General features: G+C 37.5%; 3 protein-coding genes across 5 annotated transcripts in view; 1 reads left to right on the plus strand and 2 right to left on the minus strand.

Moving 5' to 3' along the window:
* Nucleotides 1-4,773, minus strand: part of LOC107666837 (GRAM domain-containing protein 1A-like) — a 34,102-nt gene extending 29,329 nt beyond the window's left edge. For 2 of the 3 annotated variants that reach the window (XM_016458324.1, XM_016458322.1), the window contains exons 1-2: nucleotides 4,469-4,773; nucleotides 3,730-3,862 (exon numbers count right to left, since the gene is read on the minus strand). Coding sequence is in view for 1 of the 3 variants with exons in the window: in XM_016458325.1 (XP_016313811.1) it covers nucleotides 2,402-2,511 (110 nt within the window). In the remaining 2 variants the exon portion in view is untranslated. Of the gene's footprint in view, nucleotides 1-2,401; nucleotides 2,997-3,729; nucleotides 3,863-4,468 lie in introns of those variants that run through there. The other variant, XM_016458325.1, reaches the window with a different exon arrangement.
* Nucleotides 4,774-6,600: 1,827 nt separating this feature from the next.
* On the plus strand, nucleotides 6,601-8,390 carry LOC107666781 (sodium channel subunit beta-1-like). The gene is made up of 5 exons (XM_016458218.1): nucleotides 6,601-6,948; nucleotides 7,324-7,490; nucleotides 7,635-7,872; nucleotides 7,959-8,118; nucleotides 8,220-8,390. Exons 1-5 carry the CDS (start codon nucleotides 6,897-6,899, stop codon nucleotides 8,263-8,265), a joined length of 663 nt encoding a protein of 220 aa, XP_016313704.1. The 5' UTR covers nucleotides 6,601-6,896; the 3' UTR covers nucleotides 8,266-8,390.
* Nucleotides 8,391-11,005: 2,615 nt separating this feature from the next.
* LOC107666787 (caspase-13-like) overlaps nucleotides 11,006-14,281 on the minus strand; it is a 4,422-nt gene continuing 1,146 nt past the window's right edge. The window contains exons 2-7 of the mRNA XM_016458224.1: nucleotides 12,920-13,080; nucleotides 12,604-12,780; nucleotides 12,253-12,490; nucleotides 12,022-12,138; nucleotides 11,675-11,784; nucleotides 11,006-11,556 (exon numbers count right to left, since the gene is read on the minus strand). Coding sequence (XP_016313710.1) covers nucleotides 11,449-11,556; nucleotides 11,675-11,784; nucleotides 12,022-12,138; nucleotides 12,253-12,490; nucleotides 12,604-12,780; nucleotides 12,920-13,080 — 911 coding nt within the window. The 3' untranslated portion in view covers nucleotides 11,006-11,448. The remainder of the gene's footprint in view (nucleotides 11,557-11,674; nucleotides 11,785-12,021; nucleotides 12,139-12,252; nucleotides 12,491-12,603; nucleotides 12,781-12,919; nucleotides 13,081-14,281) is intronic.

Genomic DNA, 14,281 nt, shown 5'->3' on the forward strand with positions numbered 1-14,281 from the left:
GCTAAAGTGAGTTTGACGTTGTATTTTGTTGTTGCATTCAAGCAACTGACGCCAAATTGCCGCTAATTCGAATGCCGCTTTTAAGCTATTTAAAAGCGAAGGAAAGCGAGGAAAAGAGGGAAAATTCAAACGAACTAAAAACGAACAATTCCTTTACTCCGAATTGCCGCTATTTGAAAGTGAAAGTAAAATGCGCACGCCGCTTTTACAAGCTATTTAAAAGCGAAGGAAAGCGAGGAAAAGAGGGAACGCCCCCGCGGTGATACCTGTATTACCGGTGTTGTCACACGTCGATTAACCGGTGGGAAAATTTCCTCACCGTCACATCCCTAGTATCCACTGAACATAAACAGCGTATGCTGTTCTGTGTCAGCTGTGCCACGCGGATACGTTTTCTACGTTGTTTGCGCTTTGATCTGAACGAAAACAACGTATCTGCGTGATGCAGCTGACACAGAACAGCATACGCTGTTTATGTTAAGTGAATACTCTTTCCAAAATGGTGCCAGGGTGGAGAGGAATTGTTGAATAAAGTTTTTTTTTTTTTTTTGCACACAAAAAGTATTCTCATAGCTTCGTAAAATTACGGTTGAACCCCTGATGTCACATGGATCATTTATTTACCGATGTTCTTGCTACGTTTCTCATTTCTTGAAAAAAATTCTTACTTACCCCAAACTTTCAATGGTCATAGGGTTGCACCCCAAATATATTTCCACATAGGGCTGCATGATAAATCGAAATGGAATCGAGATCGCGATTCTACAGAAGCTGCGATTGTCATGCATATCATAGTGAAGCACGGTTCTGTGATCAGCAGTAGATCTCCATCCAAAGGCCAGAGGGCACTCTCGCGCTGAAACTCCAAATACGCCTCGCAGAAGAAACCCAGAAAATGCCTATCCACATAATTATAAAAACATTTATAAGAAACAATGTAAGAGAGAACAAAGTTTGCTACTAAATGAAAAGTCTTGTTGGATAATATCCTCCCATATTCTTACGGTATTACTCCTCTAAATGAGATCATGATTGACAAAGCAGATTCAGAGCAACACAAACATAAAATCATATAACATAAGTGGATAAGTAGTGCATAAGTGGATTTATTATTATTATGCATACACCTGCATAAGTGGTGCTTAAAGCTGTTATTAATGTATGGGTGGAGTAACCGTTGCATGATTACAGTATAATGCAGCCATCATTCTGTGATTATTTATAATTTGTCACCTGAAAGCTTTGAGAAACACCTCTAGATATTGTGACGAGAATACAAGCTAAAAGTAGTTAATTAAACTGCTAACATGAAGGTTACAGGCTCTATCCAAAAAAGAGGTGAACCAAAACAATTACAAACTATTACAATCCAGGACAAAAAAAGCCACTGAACCTCAAGCTACTGCCTTTGATTTAACTTGAGTGTAAAACATCAACAGCTTAATCTAATAGAAAATATAATGAAATACCCAGTGAATTTTGAACAGCTGCTTTACCTATTATTGTATTATTGGCTTGTATCATGTTGCTGAACTTCCTCCAAAGGGAACAAGACACATTTTGAAAAGCAACGGAAATGCACATGTAAATAGAAAACCTGTTTTCTTTTCTCAACTATCAGCTTTGCATGTTTTACCTTGGAACATTTGTGCACATTGTGTAATGTTTACTGTGGTTAAAGAAGACAAGGGTCCCCAAAACTAAGCAGTTTTTCCTGTCAGTGTTACTACAAGCTGGTGAGCCACGCTGAGACAAATCAACCACCACAATACTCAAGCTACACAATGTGTCCTCTTTATTGTTTACTTTTTAAGATGCCTTCCTGAACTCAATGAAACTAACATAAGTATCAAGCAAAACAAAAAAACACTTTCAAAAATACAAATTAAAAAGCATGACCCAAAATAGTACTAACGCACTCTTATCACACACCAAGGGATAGACAAACATAGCCAAATCAGCAGTCATCAATCCTGACCTTTTAAACTGTTGAGAAATTGTGCAGAACTTCCTGATCATTGGCAAATTAACACAAATTCCTGTGAAAACCTCCTACTGAACTGTTTCATCACTAGGCTTCAGAACAAGACTGACAGCCATTTATCAAAGGCAGGGACAAGATCTGCCACTTTATTTACTTCCCTGTTTGAACAAGCTAAATCATGTCTTGGTTTTGTTTGAACAAATCAAACTAGGGCTATTAACACTTTCACTTACACACACAAAAAGTGTAAAAACCAGCAGTATGACAAATAAAAACGTTTTTATGATCAAGTCATACTTCAGTTGAATGAAGGACATCAATGGCAGATACTTTATGAACTTAAAAGTCTAATTTAATAATAAGAATAAAGAAAAACAATAAAATAATAAACAAACCAATAATAATAATAATTCCTACCTCCCATTGGACGAATTACCCCCATTGTTTTTTTCCTGTTCGGCCTCATACACCAGACGGGCGACAGTACGAGGAGTAATGTTAAAATCCACTTTCTCGCAGGAACACATCAGCACCCCAAATTTAGCCGGAAAGCTAACCAAAAAAGTAGCTTTCGTCGCCAGTTTTCCAATTTAGCCACTGTTTTCCAATTATTTATTAATGTTTAACTATTTCGAGTCTACATACGCGGAAAAATGCGTAAATGTCAAATCACACTTCAGTAAATAAACCATGCCAGGCGTTAGCAGTGCTAACGAACCGGTCAGCTGTAAGTTACTATTCAGACAGTTGAGGCGAATACTAGAAGCTAGTTGGCTAGCATGCTAAGGATACCGGTGGGAGAGAAAACGGTCCTCTGTTTACTTTTTCCCATCCGTGATTTCGCCTTTGCACCGTTCCGAAATCCTAATCACAAGACTAGCACTAGTCATAGTTTGTTCTGTATAAATATTCCTCATTAAATTATGTAAGTTAGCTATTATATTATAAGTATACGAACTTTTCCTAAGTTTAAATGCTACGCGAAGAGATAAGATAGAGCTCAGTTTCCAATGCGACGGGCAAAACGTTGACAGGGTATATTCAAACTCCAAGACAAGTACAGTGACACTTTAATGAATAAGTAATTAAAGTCTGAACACAAATAAGGAGAAAAACAAATACGGACATCGTTGATATTAAAACGCAGCTCAAAGCGGAAAAAATAAATTAATGGAAATTATACTGAATTATTTACACCCCCGCCCGGTTTACTTTATGGTACAGTCGAGCGAGAATCCATCAAAAGACACTTCAGCGTGCGCAGACAACAAATAACGGGTGTTTTGGCGTTGTGTACTAACAGGCCTGTACACAAATAATTAATCTTAAACACCAATAAAGTGCTTAAAATTACAGAAATAAATGAATAGTATATATGGAACATCTAATGAGTTCGTATTACCAAGCAATCATAAACCATGACAAGTGACAAGTCATCAAAAATCCAATAGATATGTATAGGCTTAAATTATTATACACTGTAGATACATATTAAACATTCCTATCCTATAGTTCATATAATCCTCAAATTGATTCCTACATCACTAAATTTTCCCAGTCTGATTTATTTGATTACTGCGCCCTCTCCAGGACATTAAGTGTAGCGTGTTTAACCTAAACTCAAAATAGAGAAGGAATACTTTAATAATATGGGAGTCCAACAATGACAGTTTGAAACATTTAGATTGGTTAATAGAAATCCTACAAGAGTGAAGTGTGCGTAGGTATTGGATAAAGCTGCTTACCTTGAATGCTTGTTTCAACGCTTTTAATAATCATTAATCTATCAAGCAATGAGAGATGCGTTTGGAATAGATATTTTCTTGCCCGTTTCAGCCAGTTTCTCGCCAAGAATAGGGTCACCTTGCTTTCAGAGGGCTAAAGAAAAACACAGACACTTTATTATGACTATTAGGCCTACTGAGGCGACTTGTTGACCATTCCCCTGTTGAAAAAACCAGCATATGCTGGTTAGGTATGTTTTGACGCTGGGAGGCTGGTTTAAGCTGGTCCTTTGCTGGTTTAAGCTGGTCCTTTGCCAGCACATGACCAGCAAAAGGACCAGCATAAACCAGCAAAGGACCAGCATAAACCAGCAAAGGAACAGCTTAAACCAGCAAAGGACCAGCTTAAACCAGCATCCCAGCGTCAAAACATACTTAACCAGCATATGCTGGTTTTTTCAACAGGGTCATCTCACAGTCTTACCTTATGATTATATTTTATTCTAAATTGTATAAAAACAAAACAATCTCCTGAGCTGTGTTCTTGAACTTGAAGATTTACAGCAAACCACCGAGCTGTAAGTTAAATATTAACCGTTATGTATGTTATCATGCGGAAAGATTAGGCTATAGATTATTTAATGTATAGACTACGCTATGTAAACAGACTAAGATATTCCGGTCTCTACAGCTTTTCCTGTCAATCAGGTTCCGCGAGAACGTTTCGTTTATTAAAACATATGAAGTAACCTTGACTCACCACTTAATTCGATTCTGACAGGGTTTCAGCACGTGTTCTCTCTCTAGTGCCAGTGACTCGTCTGATTTTATGAGTTGTGTTGGTGTAGCGGAGAGATTCCACAGGGTTGTGTTGCTGTACGTCTGCTGGCACTGAATGGGCATCTGGAAACTCGAGCGGTGCTAAATATAAAAGTTCACCAGCTCGTCGTTAAGGAAATTAGTTTGCGTACTTTGCGTACGGCCTGCTTGTGTTTGGGGAGGGTGGTCTGACGTTTGGGGGATCAAAACAATAACCTTCACTCCAGAGGTTTATCAGCTAGGCCTACTCAGTAAACCCCTGACGCAATCTGACATGACCTCAACACACGTAACACACAAAAAAAGTTAATGTGATTTTGCTTATTTATTAAGCATTTAATGTGAGAACAAAATGTTGTTGTTGTTGTTGTTGTTTTTAAAATCTATTAGTAATTAGTTAAGATAGTAGAATTATAATTTTCCATTAGGGAAAATTTTGCTAACCTTGCTGTCCAATGAAACGCCCTTGTGCTCAAGACTAAGTAAACTGACATTGAAGTCAGTGCCTTGAAAAGAAAACAGAGAAGCTGTGTGATAAACCATAGCAAAATATAGCTGTTTCACCACATAAACACAATTTAGCAACTAAACTTTAAAGCAGTGCACATTTTAAAACTTCTACAATTGCAAAGTCATACTTTGGTTTAGACGTTTTTACTTTTTTTCTGAAGATTACAATCAATAAGACTTTATCTTCAGTGATGTCACACATTGTTAGCAAAATATGCACAATATGTATTTGGTGTATACTGTACAAACAAAATCATTATCAACATGATCAAATACTGCAGCTTGTAAATTTGTACAGGTATATCCTCTATAGAACAGACTTTAGCATCTTCGAAAGGCACCTGCCATTAATTTACTCTAAGCTCATTTGTCAGTAAAATTCTGTGGAAATTCAAGCAGAACTATTTTGAATGTCAACTCTCTTTTGTGTTCCCTGTGATAGCACTGCATATTGCAAAATTATAAAAACTATTCACATTTTTACTGAATACTGACACTTATTCTCAATAAATGTGAGCAGAGCTCCTTTCCTTATCATTTCAAACAAAAGCTGTTGTAAGTATGTTAGAACACTGTGGCATCTGCAGCTGTCTAAGGAAGAAGGAAAATGCAAATGTTATTATAATTGAGTAAAAACAATCCCGTTTCCATAGCACTACATTTAGCTAACTTGTTTATTCATTTTCAGGAGCACTAACCACAACCATGAAGGATCAGGTCTGGATCTCAGTAATGTCCTTGACTATTGGCGTATGGCCCCTGAAATTAACTCATCACTACAACTAGTTTACTTTTAATGCATCATGTTCATTCCTTAAATCTAACTAAAAATATAAAGATGATTTCTGAGAATTTTGACATTAGGAAAGCAGGCCTGTGCTCATTTGATATGGCAAGCCATTTCAACATGAATTCCTTAAGATGAACTAGTAACTGTTACTGTTACTTATTTTTTAAATCATTACTAAATGATGTATCTTTTTTACCAGTAACTATTCAGTAGATACTACAAGATATTCAGTACTTATTTTCTAGGGCTTACCAATCCAATAGTTAGAAACAGTTCTTAACTTGACCAGACTATAAAGTAGTCATTCTGAGTAGTCATTAAGTAAAAAAAGTAAGATAGGCCTATATAGTTGCGTCTCATTAACAGGTATCTACTAAATGTGGTAAACTTGAAATAGGTCCCAGTATTAATTGGAATACATTCTAATCAAAAGTGAATTTTTGATACCTGAACACAGATCTCCATAGAATTCATTGGGGACAAAAGCAATTCATTAATAATAAATAAACAGTTACTGTCAGTGTTGGGATAGTGATTAGCAAGGAGTTGACTGGAATAGAAGGAAATTAATAGATACTATTGGATTATTTATAGTACAAGTACTAAAAAGCATAAAATAGGCAATAGTTAAGGGAATAAATGTTAAAACGGCATGCCACGTGATTATTAGGTGATCTTTTAGCAACTGGATGCCGCTCCTCTGAATCTGACTTCTCAAATTGCGTGAGTTGCAAGCACAATGATTCAGACAGTCTATCCTTAGCTCTCCTAAACTTCAAGGTCTGCTGCAAGAAACGGTCTGTTTTAGCTACGTGGTATTATTTTAAAACTTTTAACGCATTCCTTTAAATCAATTAAACGCTGGAGGATTGTGTTTAAATGTATGTTTTTAGGAAAATCAATTGAAGAGCGCAAATGCGATGTGTTTTGGATTTAAAATAAGAAGAACTGAGACTGTTATGGCCCAGTAATGTTTATGAAACTGTGATAATAAGAGAAACGTGGGGCACGCTATTTCGAGGAAGCGATTTATAATCCATCGGTTCATACAACTGTGTGAACTGTGAAAATGGCACTGGGAATGATTTCACTTTTGGCTCTCTGCATCTTTTATATTCAAGGTAAGTCATAACACGCTACTGTGAAATTATTTAAGAAGATAAAACGATTTAGAGGACATGATATATTTAGAGTAAAATTATCGAGTGTAACATTAACGTACAGTCATCAGATGATTCTTATTTGTCATTTTATAAGCTGCATCTCTAGTTAAGTGAACTATTACTAACTATTAATATGCAGCAATTTATACATGTATTGAGGCAAAAGACATAGTTGATAGTTAATAGTGAGAATTTGTCCCAGTGTGACCAAAATGGGACCACTGCCATACCAGTTCATTGCTTAATGCAACTGAATTATAATAATCTTGCATCTCTTTTTCTTGCTTGTTAAACATTCTGTACATCTATTTGTCTCAATATGTCTAATTGTAGTGCCACAGGGCCAAACTGGATGTGCTGAAGTAGACTCCATGACAGAAGCTGTGGCTGGCAAAGGCTTTCTGTTGGGTTGCATTTCTTGCAAAAGAAGAGAAGAAGTGCCTGGTTCTGCTATTGTTGATTGGCACTACAAAGCAGCTGGATCTGAGGAGTTTATCCATGTTAGTAGAGTGATTCTTTGGATCAGAAAGCATGTTGTCAGGTTGTTTGGTCAGCTTGATGCATATATGACTTTTCACGCTTGTAATTGTTGAAAAGGCTTTTAAAGACTGGTTTTATTCTAGTAATATATCTATCCCTCTCAGATGTTTCAGTATGAATACAATAACCTCATCATTCTTCATGAAAATTTTGAGGGAAGATTAGAGTGGAAAGGAACTATGGGTACAAAGGATGTGCAAATTGGTTCCGTCTTTATTCACAATGTCACATATAATGACACTGGGACTTACCTCTGTACCTTCCACCGTACGCTGTACCTTCCTCTGAATGAGGAACACGTGGTAATAAGTAAAGAGGTGGAACTCACAGTTGTGGAAAATGGTGAGATCCATTTTAAGACCCTTTTACAAGTGATACATTTGCATTTCATCATGTAATCTGAATATCTGAATTTGTTACTCCCCAAGCAAACCCTGAGCTGACGGCTGTGATTTCTGAGATCATGATGTATGTGTTGATCGCAGTTCTGCAGCTGTGGATGATTGGAGTGCTGATTTACTGCTATAGGAAGATCTACGCTGAGAACGAAGCTCGAGAGGCCAGAAAAGCTGCACGCTCTCAAAGCAAGTAAGGCTCACTTTTGTGTTGTTTGATTCACACAACACACTAAATGTTACTTTACACCTTTTTGATTCAAAATGTCCTGTTTTCATCTTGTGTTTTTACAGGCTCGTCGAGTTGAAAGACCCTTGTGATGGCATTTATTTGGAATAACTAGTTTTGGTTAGTAGGCTTAATATTTTCAGTGAATAGAGACTAGGATTACTAAATTATTGCTAATATATTTGATACATATTATAGGAATAGTTGAAAAATGAAAATTAGCTGAAAACCTACCCCCAGGCCATCAAAGATGTAGATAAATTTGTTTCTTCATCTGAACAGATTTGGAGAAATTTTGCATTACATCACTTGCTCACCAATGGATCCTCTGCAGTGAATGGGTGCCGTCAGAATGAGAGCCTAAACAGCTGATAAAAACATCATAATAATCCACAAGTAATCCACACGACTCCAGTCCATCAGTTAACATCTTGTGAAGTGAAATCTGCAAGTTAGTAAGAAACAAGTCCATCATTAAGACTTTAAACTGTCGCTTCCGGCCAAAATACGAGTCCATAATCCACAATAACGCTTCCTACTGTGAAAAAGTCCATTCCCTGTTGTTGCCCTCTCAGATCAAAATCCAGCAACTGTTTTGGACTGTTTTTCACTTGTAAACAGTGCGTAATCTTTGCATATTTTTCTCCTGATTCAGATGAGACAGCTTTTTTACGGGAGGAAGAAATATTATGGATGGAAGACTTGTATTTTAGCCAGCAGCACCGGTTTAAAGATAAAAATTTCCCAATGATGGATTTATTACAATCATCAAGGCATGTTGATTACTTGTGGATTATTGTGATGTTTTTATCAGCTGTTTGGACTCTCATTCCAACGGCACCCATTCACTGCAGAGGATCCATTGGTGAGCAAGTGATGTAATGCTACATTTCTCCAAATCTGTTTTAATGAAGAAACAAACTCATCTACATCCTTGATGAACCCAGTTCTTCTGTCAAGCGAGGCTCAATGACCTTGAGAGCTTCGTATAAGCCATCTTTCCCTCTAGTGCCAGCAGATTTAATCGGGCCCATTAATAATTCTCTCATCTTGATTGTTGAGGTTTTCTCAGCACGGATGTTACTGTAATCCTCATCTGTGATCACTCTTATCTGAAGAAGTTCATCTAGGATGCCGTCTACGTTATGCACTCGTTTTATCAGCATCACCCGATTCCTATCGATGAAGTGCTCTATGAAAGAGATTGGAACAAGCATGTGGTTTGATTGTGAGGATATTAATCAGTGCTAATGTATTGTGATCTTTTTATTGGGTTTTAAATGAACGCTCTCATTTCGTCTACCAAACAGTGAAGTGATTTGAAACTTTTTTTCCAAATACAGTCAATGCCGTTAAAAAACAGTTACACTTACTCACCGGTAGATGAAGCGCTTGGGCCTGGGGCTGGTGAAGGAACATGTGGAGCTGCTGAAAAACAAGATTAAGTTCATGTTGCCCTTACAGTAAATCTCCACGTTATTTTGTTTTGGATGTATGTTTTATCTACAGTTTTCTAATCCAGTACACGCACTACTTGCATGCTCTATTTTTTTGGTAATGTATACTATGCTCTATTTAATTATGTGATTTCACTAGTATAGAAATTCTCAGTATAGAAGCTGCATTCCCTGTTAATTTGAAGGATGTCATCAACTATAGCACTCCGGCATCCTGACTCAACTTGTAATTGTAGGCAGGCCCGGATTAAGAACACATAGGGCCGTGGGGCTATAGCAAACCCAAGGGCCCCCTTCATAGTAGCCTATCTGCCACAACGTTTTCTACGTACCTTTTTTTTTTTTATCAAATCTCCAACACACAGAGATACAATGTTTATGCACACTAAATATTCCAGGCTACAACACATTAAAATAATAAATACATTAACACCAGATATATGAAGTCAAAGCAAACAGGTTTCCAGAAGCAGCAACAACTTTTGAGCATAAACATGAATCTGATGTGCATTCAATGTTTATTTCATGCTAATTATATAAAGCACTCCTGCCTCGCTTGAACTGGCATAGCGGCAGCGCGCATGTGAACCGTCACGCCAATAAAGAGCGCCAAAACTGTATTTGTCATTTGAAATTTTTAATAAAGCTAACAGAATTTGAATGCTGAGACTTTGTTTCCTATTATCAAAAGTGACCTGCTCTGTCGTCTGTCAGCTCGTTGTCTGTCTGTGTCCTCTCTGCACTGCGATGTTTTTCTGTTCAACTCTAGTGTAAACCAGTACAAAGTCATTTTGTTATTGCTCATTTCTTTTGGACTGAAATAGTGCAGACACTATGTGGGGGCGTGGTGGGATTTCTGCAATCGGCACACCGGGAAAAGCTCGGGTGCTCGTGATGGCCAATCAATTCTAGGTCTAATTTTCCTTTACTCCACAGCCAATCACGTCGGGCCACCTCAATCCGCGGGCCCTGGGGCTTCAGCCCCGCATAGCCCTTACATTAATCCGGCCCTGATTGTAGGCTATACCTTAGAGAAAGTAATATACTTTGCAGGAATACAGGAGGCAGCTGCATCTCCTTTCCCGCAGTTCTTATGATCCTAAAAAAATAAATGAACCCAGAAATATGATTAAATGAAACAATGAAAATGACATGCACAGACATCCTTATAGATTCCTCTTGTACAAGGTGCTGTGGAGCTCACGTGATCTCCTGAAATCATTGCTGGTTTCACACATTGTTAGTTGGAAAAAAATCAGTCAGTTTTACTTCCTCAATACCGAGTCAGTCAAACACTTCACAGACAGCATTTTTTTTGTAAGACGGTGCATCGTAAGAAAACTGGTTGTAGGTTTTCAAGGTACTGTAATAGGCCCATCTAATAAAAATGTTTTCCTTCGAAAGTGCACCTGCTCTCATTACTATTATTATCCAATGCAAATACTTCATTTTAGCTGTAGCTGTTAAAAAAAGGAAGAACATTAGCAACTATCCCTTTTGTCACTCAATACTTAATATTCACATTTTTAGAGGGTGTGTTGTAATTTATGCCAGTGGCGTTTTAAGGTCTGTGGTTTTGTATAACACACGACAAAAAAAACAAGACAGGACAAGACAGGAATTTTATGTATCAGAACAGAGTATTTTCTCGGCAGAGGAAATACATCTAAGCCATCAATTAATTTGGAAACAATTCCTAAAAATTACATTTACTTTCTTTCTTTTTTTTTTTTCAAAGAACGTTTTTCAAACTGTTTAGGCTACATTGGAGATTAAAGGCACATAAGGATTTATAAAATTCCCAGATGAGGAGTCAAAAACATGTACAGCTTGAATATCAGAGTCCGGGGAACAGGTAGAACAACTTTGGCAGCGACGCTCTGTCTTTACATGCCATTTGCTTGTAGCTCCCCATCATTTCTGTGCTTTCAAAGCGTTGAATAACCTAAAGAGAACATCATAAACATCCGTGACAAGAAACCAACGTCCTGAAGGTTATGAGAAATACTTTTGAAAGAAACATAAGTCACACAGGTTGCTTCTTGCAGCAGCGTCTGATTTACCTTTCTGAACAATTCCTCAATGTGATCCTTATGTGCATGTTTCATTAACACATCCACTACGTTTTGGACATAAAATGTTCCATTCTCAACATGCCTGTAAGATTTGGTGTCTGCAGAGAAATTTCAATAGTGGAATTAGGTGCTTTTAGTCTTTTAAACAATAATGAAACTGACATTGAATAAGCTGCTTTGGAAAATATGTTTTGGTGAAACTTATTTACAAATAAGTGGACTGTGCAAGATTGTTTTTTTTTGGTTGGTCATGATACCCTCCATTTAAAAATGTTTTTATTCATCTTCTAATTCTAATCTAGCCTGAATGCACAGACAAATATAGGATTTTTTACCCGGGGTGCAGGACATCAGAGAAATGAAGTCTTTCTCTTTGTGCACAAAGTCATCGCCCTCTATTTCCACTGGCTCATCAGGCTCGCCGTCACTGGCCCACAAGCGTCCACTTTCCCCTGAGTAGATATTTGGATAAGAATGTGTAAGCCTTGTTCAGCGGGACTTTATACAATCACAGATGAGGTGTAGTTATTATGTCCTGAGAACTAACAATTGTATTTTATTCGTACCTCCCCTGCAGGCTTGGATGAGAATAACCTTTGGTTTATCTCGCAGACCTGGACATTTCTCAGTGTTCAGACAGCGGTAGACATTATCAACCGGGAAGGTATCAGAGGGATTGGATGCTGTATAATGGACACCCAATATGGCGTCCCTTTTGCCGTGGGACATTATAACCACAAAGGTGCTGTCTGAATGTGCATGTTCTTCACGTCGAGCAAAATCCATGACTGCTTTCTCCATGTCCTGCCAATCAAATAAACTCAATTAAAGCAATCAAGACAAGGTTTAAAATTAAAAGCTGTATGCATCATCTGAATACTTTTCTCCACTAATTTCATAAGACCAGAGTTACGCACCTTTGCAGAGAGATTTCTGTACTTGACAACTTGATAATCCAGCTCCTTTAACAGCCATTCCATGTTTTGTTCATCTTTGTCTGCCCCTCTTCTTGTCATAGCCTTATCGTCAAAATCGATGTTGTTGATAAGCAGGGCAAGACGTTTTCTTGCATACTTTTCTTTTACTTTGTAAATCTAAGAAAAACAACCAAGAGGCGTTAATGCAGAAACCAATTCAATAGCAGACTAGAGTCATTAATGCATTAAGAAGACTATTAATGTGTATTAGCTATTAACAAAAATGATGAATGCTTGAAATTTGACGAATACTTGCCTCATGTCCATTTTCTTTTATAATTTGGTTTTTAAATTGCTGGCTACATAAAACAACATGCAATTGCTCATGCCAATCATCTGACAGAGCAAGCTCAACCTTCAGACCCTGACTTGCTCCATAGTCTACTACATCCCCACGTGACTGGGCCACAGGTAAACCTAGAAAACAGAACACAGGTCATGAGCATACCAGTAATCCCATTTTAATATATAATATTTTTCACCCCTATGTTTTGACATTCCAACCTGAACCCCGAGACTAGTCTACAAGTCCCCATATCAGAAGTACGTGAAACTTTTGTAGGAACTCAACAATAACACACTTTTTAAATGTGCTAATGCATTTTAACCGAGTTTAAAATAAATAGGCTATACCGGAACGAAACGAAGCTGGTTTTGAATGAATCTGACTGAACCACAAGTTCAAATCCGTCAAGACCGACTCGAAAGGTAGCTAACTAGTTATGCTGTTTCTACACGACACGATTTTATCCTGTGTGATCGCTATCCACGATCGCTGTGTGATTTTAGAAGATTTAGCAGGTTAGATATTTATATATTACTATTACGCTACAGATATTTACGTTTCAGACATATTTACTATCTAATCTAGATACTTAGACCTGTCTGCTACATGTCTAAAATCTACTGTTTATAACCTTGCAGTGCGACATTTGTTTAACTGTAAATGATATCAGCGACGACACAGATGTGCAAAGAAAGAACAGCAATTAAAGTGACTTTGAAAGTCTTAAGTGGGCGGTATAATGCTGTAAACTAGTTGCCCAGACGTTTCACTAAGGGCCAAAATGTAAAAAAACTATATATATATATATATATATATATATATAAAATATTATTAGTGCATTCTACCTGTGAGCTCTGCGTTCTGATGGTTTTTCTGTCTCCACTGTAGATGTAAACGGCACCTTGGCCATTGCCTTCCAGCGGAGCACCAACCACCACGTCACTGAAGCCGTCCAGGTTTAGATCGGGGACGACAGTGATGGCCGTCCCAAACCGAGCATTTTTCTGAGAACCCTCCAAGAAACCCTGGTTACTCAAGATACCCTATTAAAAATAAATAAATAAAAACAGAATATGTTAGTACTACTAACATACAGACTTTAAACGGTTTATAAAATACATTTCAATCATGACAACTCTCGGAACATTTTAGCATGGTGATGGATATGACAATGTTAATGTATTTGGTCTTGGCGGAATTGCTGCTGCTGTTGGTCATTGCTGTATTTGTAGATTATTGCTGCTGCTGCAAGCAAGTACAGGAACTTGCTACTGCCAATGCATATGGCGATACGGTGCCATGAGTATTTAAGACATACTGCTGCTGCACAAA

This window comes from Sinocyclocheilus anshuiensis, unplaced genomic scaffold, assembly GCF_001515605.1.
Source record: "Sinocyclocheilus anshuiensis isolate Anshui unplaced genomic scaffold, SAMN03320099.WGS_v1.1 scaffold267, whole genome shotgun sequence".
NCBI lineage: Eukaryota > Metazoa > Chordata > Actinopteri > Cypriniformes > Cyprinidae > Sinocyclocheilus > Sinocyclocheilus anshuiensis.

Bases quoted from the DNA above. Each gene is read 5' to 3' on its own strand.
- LOC107666781 (XM_016458218.1), top strand. From the start codon at position 6,897: ATGGCACTGGGAATGATTTCACTTTTGGCTCTCTGCATCTTTTATATT. The intron at 7,491-7,634 runs GTTAGTAGAGTG...TATCCCTCTCAG, and splicing joins GATCTGAGGAGTTTATCCAT to ATGTTTCAGTATGAATACAA. The intron at 8,119-8,219 runs GTAAGGCTCACT...GTGTTTTTACAG, and splicing joins GCTGCACGCTCTCAAAGCAA to GCTCGTCGAGTTGAAAGACC.